This window comes from Galeopterus variegatus, unplaced genomic scaffold (assembly GCF_000696425.1).
Source record: "Galeopterus variegatus unplaced genomic scaffold, G_variegatus-3.0.2 Scaffold96, whole genome shotgun sequence".
NCBI lineage: Eukaryota > Metazoa > Chordata > Mammalia > Dermoptera > Cynocephalidae > Galeopterus > Galeopterus variegatus.
The window spans coordinates 1,034,489-1,053,130 of record NW_007726207.1 but is presented as its reverse complement, the minus strand read 5'-3'; the positions used below and the strand labels follow the sequence as shown (position 1 = coordinate 1,053,130).

At 34.6% G+C, this 18,642-nt stretch overlaps 1 protein-coding gene across 1 annotated transcript in view; it reads right to left on the bottom strand.

Annotated features, from left to right (window-relative positions):
* CEP85L (centrosomal protein 85kDa-like) overlaps positions 1-18,642 on the bottom strand; it is a gene marked incomplete at its 3' end in the record, with an annotated part of 121,305 nt that overhangs the window by 73,915 nt on the left and 28,748 nt on the right. The window contains exon 3 of the mRNA XM_008583299.1: positions 1,672-2,459. Within this exon, the coding sequence (XP_008581521.1) occupies positions 1,672-2,459 (788 nt within the window). The remainder of the gene's footprint in view (positions 1-1,671; positions 2,460-18,642) is intronic.

Genomic DNA, 18,642 nt, shown 5'->3' with positions numbered 1-18,642 from the left:
GGACTATAAAGAGACCATCCCAAATAAGGCTAATCAAGAAGTAGGGCTTTCCAGGGTACATACAAATTTTCTCCATTAGGAGCCTCTTGTTCTATCACGTACTAGGAAGATTTAAAAATAAGTTATTCTCCCTAATACCCCTCCAACCTCCCAACCCTCTCTACATTTCTTCAAGGTTAGGGAAAATCTTGTTTAAAGCAGAAGTTCATCCAAGCAGAATGAAAGAAGGAGTGAATTAGTATTTTCTCAGTTATCTTTCTATCACACCTTCTTCAGCTTGGAGTAGTATACTCAACTCCTCTTGGACAACTCTAAGTCTAGGTAGAGACACAAGCTGTAGAAATGACTGCCTGGTCCCTGTTCTCCTACAGTCACAACATTTGAGAACTAAAATGTGACGGTATTTAAAAAATTAGTTTTCCTATCTTTCAATCACTTGAATTGATAAATTACAAATGAGTCTGGTTAAATAACTCTTTCTTAATTTGTAATTCAAACATCATAATGATGCTTCCATTTGGTTATATGTTTAAATATACATAATCAAGATTATAAGAATTGTGTTAAAGTAAAAATAAAGAAGGCACATGGGATGTGTTAAAAGTTCTCCTATGAATTTAGTACATTAGGTTGTACGTACATTTGGGGGCTGTAATCAGGTTTGTGAGGTTCCTGGCTAAGTGATCTCCTTATCCTTTCATAGACTGTAGCCCTTCATTCTTTATTCTTTTTTATTAGTAATACTTATAGTAATAAAATAATAATTTAAAACTTTTACTCAGCAAAATATTGAAATTTTTGATAGAATTAATTTGTTCCAGTAAACTCTGATAATAAAAAATGAATAACAGGGTTTATGTTAGAAAACTGGTTTCCCAGTTAAAATAAGCTATGAAAATTATCTGGAATAGTAACATTTCCAGATCAAGAAATTTACACATTTATATGTTATTCCCTAGACACATTAGGGATTACATACTATTTTTCTTTATATATGGTATTATCATAAAGTGCTTTCCTTAAACTGATTACCAAATATGAGGGCACTTCAAAAAGTTCATGGAAAAACTGAATTAAAACCCAATACAAGGACATGAACAATACATGAACTTTCTGAAGACCCCTCATAAATCTTGACAGCCAAGTTAAATGCATTTAATTAAGTACATCTGATTTATAAACCTAAATACATGTCAAACATTAGCAAAACTTTACAAATGACTTTAGTTCCACCTTCTCATTTTATAGATGAAGAAATAGAGACCCAGAGAAATTAAGTGATAAGAATCATCCACTTTCTAAATCTGATAGAACCATAAACAAAATCCAAAACTTTATACTCCCAAATTAATGTTCATTCTAGCACACCTTGCTAACTTCTTTGTTTCTGTTTCAAGTTCCTTTAGATTGAATGTTTTGCCTTGTTTATTTTTATGCAAATGAGAAGAAAAGTAAATACCTAAGTACCAAGTTAGTTACAAGGTTTTAAGTTTTTCATGCTAATTAGTCTCGAACACTTTTCAAGTTTATATCATTTATGCTTATGAACTTGCAGAGAAAAGTGAAACAAACAATCTGTTACTGTGGACACTGTCACATGCTAATTGCAAGTGTGTTACTGTACTCTTAACATCCACTGGAGGGAAGCAAACACTAGATTTTGAGCTTTACCTGCATTGGTGTTTCACTTCTTTGTTGAAACTCTTCAATTTGCTGCTGTTGCCAAGGAGCTAAACTGTAAGAGTCCTCTGTAGTTCTACCTTCCAAAGGGTTTGTCCGCAACTGTTCTGTAAGCCACATCTGAGTCCTCACAGAAGGCTGAATGGGAACTCCACCTACTGCCTGTTGACCAAGCATTAAGTATTTTGGAGATTCATATGCCTCTGAGCTCATCATAATAGGCTTGCTTTCAGGTAAGGCACTATATGTCATGTCTAAGGTCTGTCTCGTAAGAGCACAGGAAGAGGCTTTAAAGTCCTCTTTGCTACAGCTCTCAAATTTATACTTGCAGTCCAGAGTTGATGACCGCTTTTTATTTACTTCCTTGTCCCCCAGCTTAAGCATCTCCATGCTATCATGTATGCAGCCAGGCCCACTTGTCCTTAGTTGTGATGTTAAAGCCTTGCCCCTCCCTGTCTTTTCCAAACCATTCCTCGACTCTTCTGTGTGTACAGTGCCACCCTGGCAGCAGTTATCCATGGCAGTGAGTTTGGATAAAGATGACCATTTCCGAAGAGGATGGAAGTCCTTCATGTCTAGTGAAGAGTCCTGCTCCCCGCTACTGTGGTTTTCCAGTGTTTGCATGAGGCTTGTACTCCATTTTGAGCCATCTGATGCCAATGATTCCCTATGTTTGAAAATTGAAGCACTGGAGTTAGATGGCATCACATGGGCAGTAGGAAGAGTAACCAATGATCGACTAGGCTTAAAAGATAATGTGCCGCTTGAAGTTGAATGATCTGGAAAGAAAAAAGATTTCCAAATGAGTTACAATTAAAAGGAAAAAAGAGAATGAGGCAAAATGCAAAATGCCAAAAAAGAAATGTGAACTTAGTGTCCCGGCACAAGGTTTACAGGGCTACTTCCTCAAAATTAGGAAATTATATTATTCCTTTAAGTTTATCTGAAACAAGTCAGTTTCAAACACTATTTTCTATATATCGATAAATAATAAAGTATATGCCCTTTCACCACCTACTTACAGATAAAAAAAAATGACTGGAAAATAGGTTTATATTTACCCTATTTAATCAAAGTATTATGCCTTTAAAAGAAAAAAAAAATCCATCTCCCTACTGAGAGGTCTTACTCATAATTCAGCACTGAAGTCCCAGACACAACTCTATCAGAAAATGGTATTTTTCAAAGTCTTTCCTGAACTGTGGAAATCTATGCCAAATCTGAACATTTCAGCACCTCCCTAAACTCTAATTCAAAACAGAAATATGAGTAAAAGAGTTCCTACAATAATGGAAAATAATCAGAAAGGGTCCTAGCAATATATTTGCAGAGACAGAATAGTTCCTAAACGTCCAGTCTCATTTACGGGATCATCAATGATATAAAATTCAAGCTGAAATCGTGGCCTCTACTTTCATTCCTATCTTCTTCTGTATATTCATTAAATCCCCAAATTGTGAATTTTTACTTCCAAAATGACTGAATTATCAGTCATTATCAGGGCCTTAGGTCAGGCCCTCAAATCACTCTATTCTATACACAGGTATAGTTTTAGTAGGCTCTAGGAAAGACTAAAAGATAAATAAGTACCTCTACACTTAATAATCTTACCATCAAGCGCAAAATCATCATATATACCAATTAAAACCAAAGATTATAATTTTGTTATCAAGGGATATCTAGAAAGGGGATAATAATTTGAATTGATGGGGATTGGAGGTGAGTGATGAAAGGCAACTTCCACATTTTATTCTATATCTTTCCATATTGTTTTACTCTTATACCAGAATATATTTAAATATTACTTTGGTGCAGATATTGTTTTAAAGAAATAAAGTAACAGGAAAAGAAATGTTGATAAGGTCATAAGAAAATTCAGATGAGAATGAGCTAGGCAGACTAATTCAAAAATCCAGTCGATCTTTGCATAGAATTTGTTCACCTGGAGAAGAAAATGGACAAATATTGCAGATGGAGGAATATGAGCAAAAGTACAATAGTTAACATCTATCATATTCAAGACTGCCTATTAGCTTCTACAGAACCTTTCTGTATTTACGAAAATTCTCATCTTATGAATTCAACCTCCCAAAATAAATTTCAGACCTCAAATTGCCAACATACCTACAGCTATGATGCAGACATTCAGAATCACCTGCACAAGATATCACTTTGGAAGTGAGTCACATGAGAAAATGGGCTCTATGTGGAGCTACCCTTTTCTGGCTGGTATAGTGGTATAGACAATAGCACAGGCATCAGTTTTCCACAATGACATAGACAGAGGAGGCCCCACAGTAACAGTAGAATCAAGTTCCTAGTGCAGAAGTGGCAGCACTGGTGGTTTCCTCCCATATATAGTAGGCAGGAGAGTGATGGTTCTCAGATGTGATTTGAGGCATAATACCTGGAAGCTTAACCTTAAGCCTGGTTCTCCAGGCCTCTCAAAAATTGTGTGAAGTACCAAATACCCTTAAATAAATTCCTCATCTGCTCAATCAGCCAGTCAGCTTCTTCTGCTAATTAAGAACATTGAATGATCCAAGCATAAAGCCAGGAGAATGAAGCTCTAAAAGAAGAAAAACAAAGTCTTCAATTTATCTGCATTGTGAAGTTAAGAGTCAAGAATAACTGCTCAAGGTAATTCTTGAAAAGTGAAGGTGAAGCACAGACCTACAAATCTTCAAACACTCTGCTAAGGAAAGAAAATGGCTTTCATTCAGCAAGAAATATGATAACTCTGAAAGTTTTCAAACAAAGGAGTGAGTGACATGATCAAAGCAGTACTTAAAATGATTATTCTGGTAGCGGAGTTGAGGATGGATTAAAGAAAAACAATTGACCACCACATTGATCAAGAGACTGTTATAATCAGTAGAACCAGAAAATAGAAAGGAATATGCTACTGAGAGTTGGTTATAATTGAAATGGAACAAATACTGCCAAAAGTCTATGGAATACTTGTATTAATATATTATATAATAATCCTAAAGTAATAGTTGTGTTAAAATCATCATAGCCTCCTAAAAATATCTTTTATTCTTAAAAAACAAAAAAGTTTTATATCAAATTTGAAATTTTCAGTTTTTTACATTTAAAAGTTGCAGGTAAAAATATAGTATAAAATATAAGTGCAATAGTTTTGAAATCGGTCTTTTTAGATTCAAATTCTGACTACCAATAAGTAGTTATAGGTACTCAAACAAGTTATTTAACCTGCCAGCATCACAGTTGTCTTACTCATAAAGTGAGAATGACAACAGCGAGGATTATATGAAATAATATTCATAAAGTACTCAGAAGAATTCCTGGCACAAAGCAAAATGTCAGTTATTATTATACTATTAAAAAAGCTAAAAGTAAATGTTATTTTCAATATAACACAAAAAAGGCTAAATATCCATACAAACAAAAATCTAGCAGCCCAATTTTGAAATCGGCAAAGGAAATAAATAACTAAATCACCAAACAAGAAATACAACTAAAGAATGTGTATTTAAAAAGAAAAAAATCAGATACTCAAACTCACTAATAGTAAAAGCACATGATATTATCTATCATATTCATAAAATTATTAAAGGTGACTAACTAAAATGATGAAAATGTAAACTGTTGTAGCCTTTGGAAGTTGAAGAGCAATTTGTGTATATTAATATTTTAAATATGAATACATGTATGTAAATACACATATATATGTTATGAGCACAGAAACGGTCTGGAAGAATATACCCAAAATTTAGTAAACAAAGGTAATCTCCTGTACAGCGGAAAGAGGGCAAAAGAAGAAAGATGCTTTCACATTTTACTTCACTTTAATTTTTTTCTCAAGAAACAATGATTTACCTTCGGTCAAACCTTCTGCAAAGGTGTTTTGTTGTCTTGTGACCTCAAGGAGTTTGAAATACCTCAAATAAAGAACACTTTTAGTAACGTATCAATAATATATCAGGTAACTGTCTCACTTTCCATGTCACAGATGAAACCTCTGAGACCATATCACCAGTCTTGGCTGCTACTTACATCTGAGAGTGTGCTATCAACTCCAAAGAATATCAGCAAATAGTGTTAAAAACCAATTCCACATCAGACTAGTGTTTACTCCTGTAACTCTGAAAGCAATTGATATACGTTGTTCATGGAATATTATGCTGAGCACAGAATTTACTCCTAAAAGTTCCTTATTAGAATTTCTCAAACTTTAGCAAACAAAAAAAGTTACCAGGGATCTGGTGTTCTAGCCCAAGAAATTCCAATACAGTAAGAGTAGAAAGGGGTTCAGGAAAATACCACTTTTAAGTAAGTGATTCTGCTATTCCGTTCACTATAACATCATTCCATCTGGGTCTGATTCCAGTTCTGAAGCCCCCAAGCTTAAATACCCAAAGTTCAACCACAACCAGTATCTTGAGTTGTAGGGTCAAATTTTATTTACTGTGACATGCAGAATTCATTACTGTCAAAACTAAGGATCAAAGCTTAGTCTATTCACACACATATGCACATACACACACACTTGCACACGACACATGAATAAATTAACAAGGAATTAAATATTTGACAGTATGAATCCCTGGGGAAAAAAGGACCATTACATCAAAGAGATGAGTCCAGAAAATGTGGATTTTAACACTTTAAAAAATTTTTTGCCCTAAGGAAACACAGTTAATTAGAGGTAGATGCAATGCAATTCCTAATGTGCTTTTTTTTTTATTAAGCTACCTAATAGTAGCCACAAATCCCAAATGCAAGTTATTACAATGGCATCTAGCCCACATCTAAGTTAGAACAGTGAAATGTGAAACTAGGAGAAAGTAGTTCTTTTAAAACCCAGAGGACATGGCTTATAGCTATTATAAAAATGACTGAGAATAACAAATGCTGGCAAGGATGTGGAGAAAGGTGAACTCTTCCACATGGTTGGAGGGACTGTAAATTAGTACAGCCACTATGGAAAACAGTGAGGAGTTTTCTCAAACAACTACAGATAGATCTACCATATGATCCAGCAATCCCACTTCTGGTTATATACCCAAAGGAATAGAAGTCATCATGTCAAAGGGATACCCCTGCACTCCCATGTTCATCGCAGCTCTATTTACAATAGCCAAGATTTTGGAACCAACCTAAATGTCCATTGACAGACAACTGGGTAAGGAAAATGTGGTGGTATATATACATAATGGAATATTACACAGCCTTAAAAAGGAATGAAATTCTGCCATTCACAGCAACATGGATGAGTTTGGAGAAAATTATGTTAAGTGAAATAAGCCTGGCACAGAGGGAAAAATACTGCATGTCATCACTCACAAGTGGGAGCTAAGAGAGAAAGAAGGAAGGGAAGTCCAACACACTGGTATGTTGGACTTGCAGAGGGAGAGAGAGACTTAGGGTTGTGGGAGGGTTGGGGGGGTTGGGGAGAGGTTGGGTTGGGGATACCACATGGAATAACTGCATTTTGAGGTGGTTAGCATGCTGTTAACATTGATCTGCTCACCACATCTTGGGCGCAGGTGCTGACAGTCAGCTCTGTGCCCCATGAATATGTATAATCAATAAAAATAAAATAATAAATAAAATAATAAAAGTAACTTGATTAATTAAGCTTCTCAGCAGAAAAATTTAGGGCTTTTCCACCAAGTTTGTCAGTTATAACATGTTGGATTTTTTCTTTGTTATATCTGAAGCCAAAGACATAATATATATATTAGTTCCCAGGTCTCCTTTTATCTAAATAAATCTTCTGTAAAAAATAAAATTCTTATGCAGACTCTAAAAAGAAAATAAAACACATAAAAAGATTTTTGACATCATTTGTTATCAGGGAACTATAAATCAAAACCACAATGAAGTACCACTTCATACCCACTAGGATGGCTAGAATGAAAATGACAGATAATATGTGTTAGTGAGGATGTAGAGATATTGGAACCCTCGTAGAGGATGATACTTCAAAAAGTTTATGGAAAAATAGAATTAAAAGATAATATGAATCTTTACATGAACTTTTTGAAGACCCCTCATACTGCTGGTGGGAATGTAAAATGGTGCAGCCCCTTAGGAAATAGTCTGGAAGTTCCTCAAAAAGTTAAACATAGAGTTACCATATGACCCAGCAACTCCACTGATAGATACATACCCAAAAGAAATGAAAACATACGTCTACGCAAAAACATGTACAAGAATATTTACAAAAACACCATTCTTAATAGTCAAAAGGTATATATCCATAGAGACACTATCCTTAAGAGCCTAAAGGCAGAAACAACCCAAATGTTTATCAACTTATAAATGGATGAATGAAATACGGTATTAACCAACCATAAAACACAATATTATTGGGTATTAAAAGAGAAAGTATTGGTACGTGCTACAACATAGCTGAATCTAGAAAACATTATGCTAAGTGAAAGAAGTCAGTCACAAAAGACCACAAATTAGATAATTCCATTTATAAGAAATGACCAGAACAAAGATGTATACAGAAACAGAAAGACTAGTGGTTGCTTGGAGCTGGGAGAAGCAGTTGGGGATTGACAGCTAATGGGTTTCTTTCAGGGGGAAATGAAATTTTCTAAAATCAGATTGTGATGATGGTAGCACAATTCAGAGAATATATTAAAAAACATTAAGTTGTATACTTTAAATGGGTGAACTGCATGATATGCAAATTATAACTCAATAAAGCTATCTTTTTAAAGGATATAGTGTACGGTTTCTGAGTAGAAGAAAAATAGCATGAAGAAAAAAGTCTAGAAGAAAGAAAAGACTTGAAAAAAGCACAACAGAAAGCATACAATGTGATGATAAAAATGCATGAAAATGTAACAATCGCAGTAAGTAAAAATCCACTCAAAAGATAAGCACTATCCAAATAAATTTTTTTATCCAGCCAATGTTTACAAGAGATACTCTAAAATATTAAGTCCTACTTTGGCATTATCCTAGCTGCACAGGGTCTGAAGATAATTACAAGAAAGAACCATATAACAGTAACTGTCAAGAACATGAGAACTGTACCTCAGGTACCAGTATCATGAAAAAAATGTTTTCCCGAACTACTTGATTTTATTCTTTATTTCTTAATAATAGTGAGAAAATTCTGTTTCCCTTCAGCTAAATGTATGGCCTATTCTTTCAGCAACTGTACATGACAGAAATAATATGCAATTCTGGGCAAATCTTAGTTCTTCTTTTAATATCTAATCATAATTATGAATCACCTTGTTTTCTTGACTATTTTATAATTTCTCATTTGTTTTTTGTGAGGCCACTTCAAGTCCTATTAAGATAGAAAAACTTATTTGTTGAAAATAATTATAGAAAACTATGTTGCACAAATCAGGCAGTTCCCAAGCCCTTTTTGTACATTATCTCTTAGCAACCATTCATAACAAACTAAACAACTTTTTTTTTTTCCTTTTTGTCCTTTTTTACTGACCGGTAACGGGATCGCAACCCTCGGTGTCACGCCCGCACCAGGGACCGGCAACAGGATCATAACCCTCGGTGTTGCGTCCGCACCGCGCTCAGCCAGTGAGCAGGAACCGGTCTCCACATGGGATCCGAACCCTCAGCGGGAGCGCCGCCACACTCCCAAGTGGTGCACTCTCCAGTGCGCCACCGGGCCGGCCCTAAACAACTTCTTTTTACATGCTTATAAAAGCAAGATGAAACGCTGTTTTAAAAAATAAAAATGCATCTCTGATCTTCAACCAGATTATTAGCAACTTAATTAAAGGACAATCTGAGGTATGGCTTGAAGAGGTTAACAATTCAAAGCAAAACTCATTTTAAAAGCTGGTCAGAAAAAAAAAGCTGGCAGAAAAAACAGCTCCTTTTTCTATTTACAAAAAATTTAATATTTTTTTCTTGCCTGCCTTTTAAATTTTCATTCAACTGTACCATTTTCTGGAAATCTCACACTAGTTTCCAGTTAAGATTAAGTCTCGTCAGGCAGTTAATGTGCAAGGAGCCTAAGTGTCATTTCTCTCCTACAAAAATTTTTACAAACCAAACTCTAACTTGACCTTTTAAATTATGGGATGTGATTTTTGAAAATGCAAAGTTTCCTAGAAACAAAACTATTTCTTTATGACAGAATAGACAAGAAATTATCATTTGGTCTTCTATCTACCTGCACTATTTGGGGAGATGTGAAGGCATTAATCTCTTTCCTAAGCCCACAGCTGCACGCCTGAAGAGCCTTTCTAGATCAGAGGTCCATGGGTTCATCACACATCTCTAAAATCAATTGAATGCAGCTAAGATTGGTCAGGTTCAGGCATTTATTCTCTATCAGGCCAAAATCAAAATGATAAAAAACAAGAATGAATGAATGATAAACACCAAAGGGATCCATAAAGATAAAAAATATACTCCCAAACAATTTTAATTTCTGCAAACTTACTAAAACTATACTGACATTACACACCATGTTTAAGAAATTAAAATTCAAATATTTCACTAACAAGAAAATTAAGTGAAATTATAAGCAAAGGAAAATGGTTATTTGATTTACAAAAGAATGCAAATCATAATTTTTTGAACACTGCCTTCAAATTATTTAATTTTACAAGCAAACAAAAATGTTCTATGCATAAACTTTGACCTACTACCATATGCAAATAAAGAACTGAAGTTCATGGAGGCTAAATTACATGACCAAGCACAGAGCACAAAATAGAATCCTGGTCTCCTGTTCCTCAGTCTTGTGTTACAAATACTATCCTACATTACACCTCTCAGGGCTTCTTTCCCTCTGAGTTTTTCCTTTCCAGTGTGGGCATAGCACAGCGGGGTTGAGAACAGGGCTTTTGTATCCATATGTATTCTACCAGTAAGTTTTATATTTTCATCAGGTACTTTCATGATGGTCATTACCGTTCTTTCTCTTCCAGATATAAGACTCCCCTAAGCATTTCTTGTTAAGGCCGGTCTGGTGGTGATGAATTCTCTTAATTTTTGCCTGTCTGAGAAAGACTTTATTTCTCCTTTACAAATTGTAGAAAGATAGGAAGAATAAGAGATAGTGTTCTATAGCAATATAAGAAGACTACAGTCAACAACAAATTACTGTATAATTTCAGGCAGCTAATTGAGAGGACTTTGAATGTTCCCTGCACAAAGAGGTGACAGTTGTTTGAGGTGATTGATACACTAAATACTCTGATATGATCATTACACACAGCATAAACTTCTCCAAATACCACACTGTACTCCATAAATACATACAATTATCATAGGTCAATTAAGTAAAATAAATTTAAAAGAAAACAAAATTCAGAAACAGACATAGATTAGAAGTTACCAGAAACAGGGTAAGGAATAATGGGCAGTTACTGATTAAAGGGTACAGAGTTTATGTTTACGAAGATGAAAAGTTTTGGAAATAGAAGTGGTAATCATTCAACATTGTAAACATAATTAATTCCACGCAACTGTAGTACATTTACAAATGTTTAAAACGGCAATCCTTATATATTTTTTTACCACGATAAAAAAATAAATTTTAAAAAATAAAAAGAACAAGGCTTTTGGAGTTAGACAGGAGAATCTCAGCTCCACCACTTGAATAGCCGTGTAACCCTAATTATGTTATTAACAAAGTTTTATTTTTCATCAGTAAAAAGAAAATTATTGTATTTACCTCATAAGGATTCCTACAATGAAATTTTTAAAAATAAATCATATATAAAGTATACAATCTTATATTGCAAAATTTTGATAAATATTTTTATTAATGTTAACGCCAACTGACCAACTAATCCACTGATATCTGGAAGTCATGTTATTGGAGTATCCATTTACCAGAGACCTGAAAGTTCCAAAGTTGCAAAAACATACTATTTTTCACCAATGAACTGTTAGTAAAATAAAAAAAGCATAACGGGTTAGAGAATGATCTAAATATGATTCACCACATCTGTTAAATGGGTATACAATTATACCTAATAGGTAATTTTTTAATTAAACAATTATGTAAGCATCTTATTATGCCTTGTACACAGTAAACGCTCAATAAATGTTAGTATCATTATAATCAAAAGGTTAAGTGGGGGCTCTCAATTTGCTTAAATATTACCAAGGATGTGGGCTGAGCAGAGAAGTAATAGCTGAAATAAGATTGTCATGTCTTAAAACTGCATAAATTTGGTGTTGTGCACATATGGGTTCAGCATTTTAACTTTCTACTTTGGTATATGTTGGAAATTTTATGTAAAAAAAAACAAAAGAAAAGAAACATAAGAATAAGAACAAGAGGATATTTTACATTAAAATGAGACATCTTAACAAAATCATTTGGCAAAGTAAACTGATGAAACCTAATCACTGTAATAAAATACATCAGCAAAGAAGAGAAAGCCCCTGGGAAATTTTTATGTCCTCCAAGATGCATGGTTGTCTAGAGCTGGGGAAATGAGGGGTATGGGGATGATGGCTGAGGAGAACAGGGTTTCTTTTGGGGGTAATGAAAATATTATAAAATTGATAGTGGTAATAGACGAACAACTTGAAAAGCCATTGAATCATACACTTTAAATGAGTGAATGGTATGGTATGTGAACGCTCCCGCCACGGGTTTGGATCCTATATAGGAATGGCCGGTGCGCTCACTGGTTGAGCGCGGTGCGGGCGACACCAAGCCAAGGGTTGCGATTCCCTTACCGGTCACGAAAAAGACACACACGCACACGCGCACGTGCACACGCACACGCACACACATACACACACAACACACACACACAAAGAATGTATGGTTTACACTCCTAATTATCTCCCGAATCATCTCATTTTCTCCCTCCCCTATCTCTTTTTATGAACAAGTCACCATCAGCTCCTATTGCAACAGCAAGTGGTCTCCTGGCATCCAGTTTTGCTTTCTTGTGATTCATCCTCACACACTGACCACAATGTTTTTTGACTTCCCAGACTCTGACCAAGCTGTTTTCCTGGCCTGGACTCCACTCCTCCCAAACCCCTTTTGCCTTGCTAGTTCCTAGTCACTTTTTGGGCCTCAGCTTAAACATCACTTCTGCCAGGGGGTCTTTCCCCTAATACACTAGTTCCTCTGTTGTCTACCCTTACCACCCTGTGCATTTCACCTATCACACTGCTCATCTTATTTTATAATAATTATTTACTGCCTGTCAGTCCCACTAGATTTTATATGTATAATTAATGTCTGTTTTATTCCTAACCCATAGCACAGTACCTAACACATAGTAGATACCCAATAAATATTGTCTAAATTAACAATAAATTATTAAACAAGTCCTCACAAGGCCTTAGTTTTTTCATAAGATATAACAATGTACCAAATGATAACTTAAGTTTCTTCCTTTCTATGATATATCCCCAGGATGACCTCAAAATTTATAGTGTTCAACAGCCCTATTGTTTCCTAGTAGAAACAACTAACTAATGAAGATATGATTAAACTGAAGTTCATTTTTATCAGTCCCACCAATTTGAAATAAAGGAGGTTAATTAGACAAGAAAATTGTCTCCAATACAAATTAGCAGTTGGGAATTACCAAAAGAAAAAACTTAATTAACTCTATCTGTACCTTTTTGTTTTTTAGTAAAATATATAGGTATGCTTGAAAATTAGCCCAAAACAGACTGTGAAAAGCTATTTTTAAGAACACAGATTTTTTTTTTTTTAAAGATAAATGAAGTGCCTGAGAGCCTGCCTATCAGGAGCCACGTGATACAGGAGAGGAAGACTGTCCTGTGAAAGGTTACGAAGCCAATCCTAAGCAAAAAGTAGGGTTGCTCAGGCTCCTTCCACCTCAGGGTCCTGTACTTCCAGCTTCCTCTTTCTAATTCCTTCAGTCACTCAACTCTGGCACCACATTTAAGTTATGCTCTATACAAGTGCTGCATACTTCAAAAACAACTCCCTCTCAAACTAGTTTCTTTGGCAACCATAGGTATTTACATGGCCTCCCAGTCTCAGCAAAGAAAACCTAGGAAAAAAATTGGCAATCGGCTGAGATAGATTATGTTATAATTCAGTAGTGTTGAAGACACATCTATGCTCATGTCATAGATCTATTTTCTACCAACCTGGAATCTGACACCCATGAACAAATCACCACAGCTAAAAAGTGGCGCTGCTAATGTTAAATTAGTATCTCAACTTCTTAAATATAAAAATCCCACTCCCTTATTTAACATTACGTAAACTCCGAAAATACCATGGCTAAAAGCAAACCACTTAATGGTAATTTTAGAATATTTTTCTGTACTTCAGTCCCTTCCCTGCTGTGATTCTGATGTAATCTTCTCCTCCATTTTGATCTCCTTGTAATTATGTGCCTCTTGGAACACAGTAAGTATTCAATAATCATTTACTAAGTGAATAAATGAATGAACCTCTAAAAGCTCCAGGTTAGAAAGAAAGAGAAGGAGAGGTACCACTATTTATATAATAGTTATTTATAAAATAAGATCTTTGTAATTCATATAGCATTTATAGTCTGATTTATTTTACCCAATATACACTTATGGATTATAATTTTTTAAAGAATTAAAACAAAAGTACATTAAAATAAAAAAGAATACAGGTTATTATTTTTCAGAAGATTCACAGGATACTCTGAGGATTTTGTAGTGGCCCAGAAGCATTACTTGGAACATCAGTTATAAGCAAACAATACTATATGGCAGGGGTAGAAGGATGGGGGGAGCCTGACTAGATAGGACTATCCAATTTAATGTTTGATGACTTACTTTACAGACATACTGTTTACTTAATGTATCGCTGAACTTAAATAAAAATTATGCTATGTACTGTGATCTACACCCCAAAACTTAAATTCACATTTAGTATGTACAGATACCAATTCAATCAGAACTGTCTTTAAGACAAACAGAAATAATGAGGTAAATCAGAACCCAAAATTTACTATTACAGCTTAAATATTTGAATTATATAATGTAAGCATAATATTATTACTTAGAAAGATTAGCTAAACTCTAGAAGCTTGTAGTAAGATAGGTTCTCTCCTCCTGAACCCTCAATTTCCAACTAAACTTTACATATAAGAGACTGATGTAACTGCACTCTTCTACCTGCAATAACTCCTACACATAGGTGGCCTAGCAGCAAACTATGCTATAGGACTCCCAATCTGGAATACTTTTATCCAGGGGAATGTCTCCTCTTTCCTCCTAATTAAGTCTGAGAACCTGTACCTCAAACCCAATAGGAGGAGTAATTCTAGGAGGAATTACTGACATAATTTCTTTTTTTCATTCTCCACCTGTGCAAAAAAACTCTTTGGAATTTTAGAAACTATACAAATAAAAAATCCTTCCTAACCCAAACCTTTACACCCCATCATACCCACCTTAACTAACTTTCTCTTTGCCATAAGAGAATCTCACTGCAGTGAAACTCTTATCATACTCAAAGTTATAAAAGGGGAGTGCTCATGGTACTCCCAAACTGACAGTAAAATAATTTATCATAGACATAATGATATTGATATAAATTTCTATTGCATATTAAATACTAAGTGGGCTGACAGAAGCTATTTTGAGAAATCAGTATTGTTTTCTATTGGGAAATACACAAACATATACGTACACTCATAAAATCTTAGAAAGGAAACCCTTCACAAATTATAGACTGTCTGATTCCAGTGCTGTCCAAGAGAAATATAATTCGAGCCATATATATAATTTTAAATTTTGTAGTAACCACATTATAAAACTAAAAATAAAGGTAAAATTAATTCTAATAATGTATTTTACCCACTATATACAAAATATTATCATTCCATCATGTAATCAATATTTAAAAGTATTAATAAACTATTTTTCATTTTTTATAACAAGTATCCAAAATCTAGTGTGCATTTTAAACTTACAATACATCTCATTTTTAAGTAGGTACAGTTGAAGTGCTCAATAGCCACTTGTTGCTACTGGCTACCATATTAGACAGTACAGCTCTATACTGTTGTTTTCCATAATACAGTCATGCACTGCTTAATGATAGGGCTACATTCTGAAAATGTGCCCTTAGGCAATTTCATCATGTGTGGACATAATAGGGTGTCCTTACACAAACCTAGATGGTATAGGTTTGTGTAAACCTAATGCACACCTAAGCTATATGGTGTAGCCTACTGCTCTGTCCACTGTTGTATACATGGTCTCAGTGTTGACTGAAATGTTGTGGTGCTTGATGGTTACTTCAAATATCTCCAGAAAGGAATTTACAGTGATTGCATACATATTATATACATAGTATCAAGTACAGTAAGCATGTAAACTTAATAAGAGTTACAGGGTTGCATATGTATTATATACATAGTATCAAGTATAGTATGTAAACTTAATAAGAGTTACTCATCAACACCCACAGGGTATGTAAATCATGTACTTATTTAATACGTACATTGAGGTTATGATAATAACCAATCTTTTAAGAACTCAAATGCATTCACACATTTCACCTAAAAATTGTCACAACAAACCAAAAGAATGCAGCACTTCACACCACAGCCTCTGAAATCAAGAAAAAATGTATACCTTCCTTCAAACCAAATAGTAACAGTAATAAAGTTAAAGGCATCTAACTAAAATATTCTGTAGATACACTCAAATTATATTTGGTAACAATCATACAAATTTCAGGTTTATTATTTAAAAATTAAAATAATTATATGCCATGGTAATTGTTTTTTTTTTTTTTTTTTTTTTTTGGCAGCTGGCCAGTAAGTGAACTTGGTGGTACAAGGCTGTGCTCTAACCAACTGAGCAACCGAGCTAACTGGCCATCCCCAGTAATTCTCAGCTGTGGGTTGTAGGACAAAAACATTTTTAGGTTATTCTGTAATGTATGGAATTTTAAAAGCATAGATTAAAGCTAGAATAACTTAAACAAAAACATAAATATTATTGGATCACTACCCAAAATACAAAATATACATATCCCATATTGATATAAATAATTAAATAAACAAAATGACAGAAAAGAGATGAGTCTTTCCTATAGAAGAATCCCAAATACTACATGTAGATATTTACCCCTCCAGGATGTAAAACTTATAGTACCCCCACCACCTATTTTGAGTTTGAGTTCAACTTAATGAATTGCTTCTAAAAAGTAGAGTACAGAAAGGATAAAATAATAGTTTTACACTGGAGAAAATGGGCAAACACATCATCACCAAGTGATCAAAGTAAATATCACCAGTGATGTCAAATGAATATCATCTATCCTCTGATATGGTGCAATGAAAATAAAACCCTTTCATCTTTGTGGTATTCCTTCCAAAAACCTACAGCCCCAGTCTCATTTTAAGAAAACAACAGACAAACCTAATTTGAGGGACATTCTATAAAATGTCTGACCAGTTCTCCTCAAAACAAGATTTTTATTAAGAGTCATAAAAAAAACTATGGTGGATAGATGAAAAAGACATTTTTTCCTATATAGTCATCCTTCAGCATCAGTGGAGGATTGTTTCCAGGACCAGCTCCCCCCAATATCAAAATCCATGGATGCCCAAGTCCCTTACATAAAATGGTATAGTATTTGCATATAACCTATACACACCCTCTCATACACTTTAAATCATCTCTAAGTTTCTTATAATACCTAACACAACGTAAATACTATGTAAATAGTTGTTATACTGTATTGTTTAGGAAATACCGACAAGGAGAAAACTCTATACATGGTTTGATACATTTTTAAAAAAATATTTTTGACCCACAGTTGTTTGAATCCATGAATGTGAAACCCACAAATATGGGAGGCCATACTTTCAAAAAAATGGGCATTTTATATAAAACAAAGATAAGACTCTAAAGGTTGAAGAGAAGGTGGCAAACCATCAAGGGACCCTAAAAAGCAAGAAACAAGATGATGGTGAGTTCCCCGGGTTTTCTTTTTGCCTCCTATCTCCTAGACTTCAAGATTAAGAATCTAGCAACCCCAAAATACCAATGGGCAATGTCCAAAAAAGCCTCAACAAAAGCTTATTCTTACTAGCCAAAGGACAAAAGGACAAAGAAAGAGGGAGCCTGACAGAAAGTTTTCAAACAATAACCATTCTTTACCAGCCAAACACCACAGAAAATACTGTGACCCTACCAAACAACAGGGCTGAAAAATACAAAGAAAAACTTATAAAAAGAAAAAAGAAGAAATACACAATTCCACAATTATAATTGGAGACTCTTTAAGACTTCTCTCTCAACAACTAATTGAACAACTAAACAGAAAATCATTAAGAATATAGAAGAACTCAAAAACAACAACAACCAACAGGATCTAATCACGATTTAAAGAACACTCCACCCAACAATAGCAGAATATACGTTCTTTCCAAGTGGCCACAGAAAATATACTAAATACACCATATACTGGGCCCTAAAACAAATCTCAATGAATTTAAAGAATTGAAATCACAGAGAGTGTTTCTGATCAAGATGAAAAGTAGAAATTAATAACAGAAAGGCAGCAGGAAAATCTCTAAACACTTCAAAACTAAACACATTTCTAAATAATCCTGGGGTGCAAAGAGGAAGTCACATAGGAAATTAAGAAAACACACTGAACTGAAAATGGAAAAACAAATTGTCAAAATTTATGGAACACAGCCAATGTAGTTCTGAGAGGGAAATGTATAACACTAACTAAATGTATAACATTTCAAAAGAGGAAAAGTCAAGTCAACCTAAATAATCTAATCAATCAAAATAATCTAATATCCCACCTCAAGAACGTGGGGCGGGGGAGAGCAAAATAAACTAAAAGTAAGCAGAAAGAAGAAAATAATAAAAAGCAGAAATCATTGAAAATGAAAACAGAATATGGGCCGGCCCGGTGGCGCACTGGAGAGTGCGCCGCTTGGGAGCGCGGCGGCACTCCTGCCGAGGGTTCAGATCCCATGTGGAGACCGGTTCCCGCTCACTGGTTGAGCGCGGTGCGGGCGC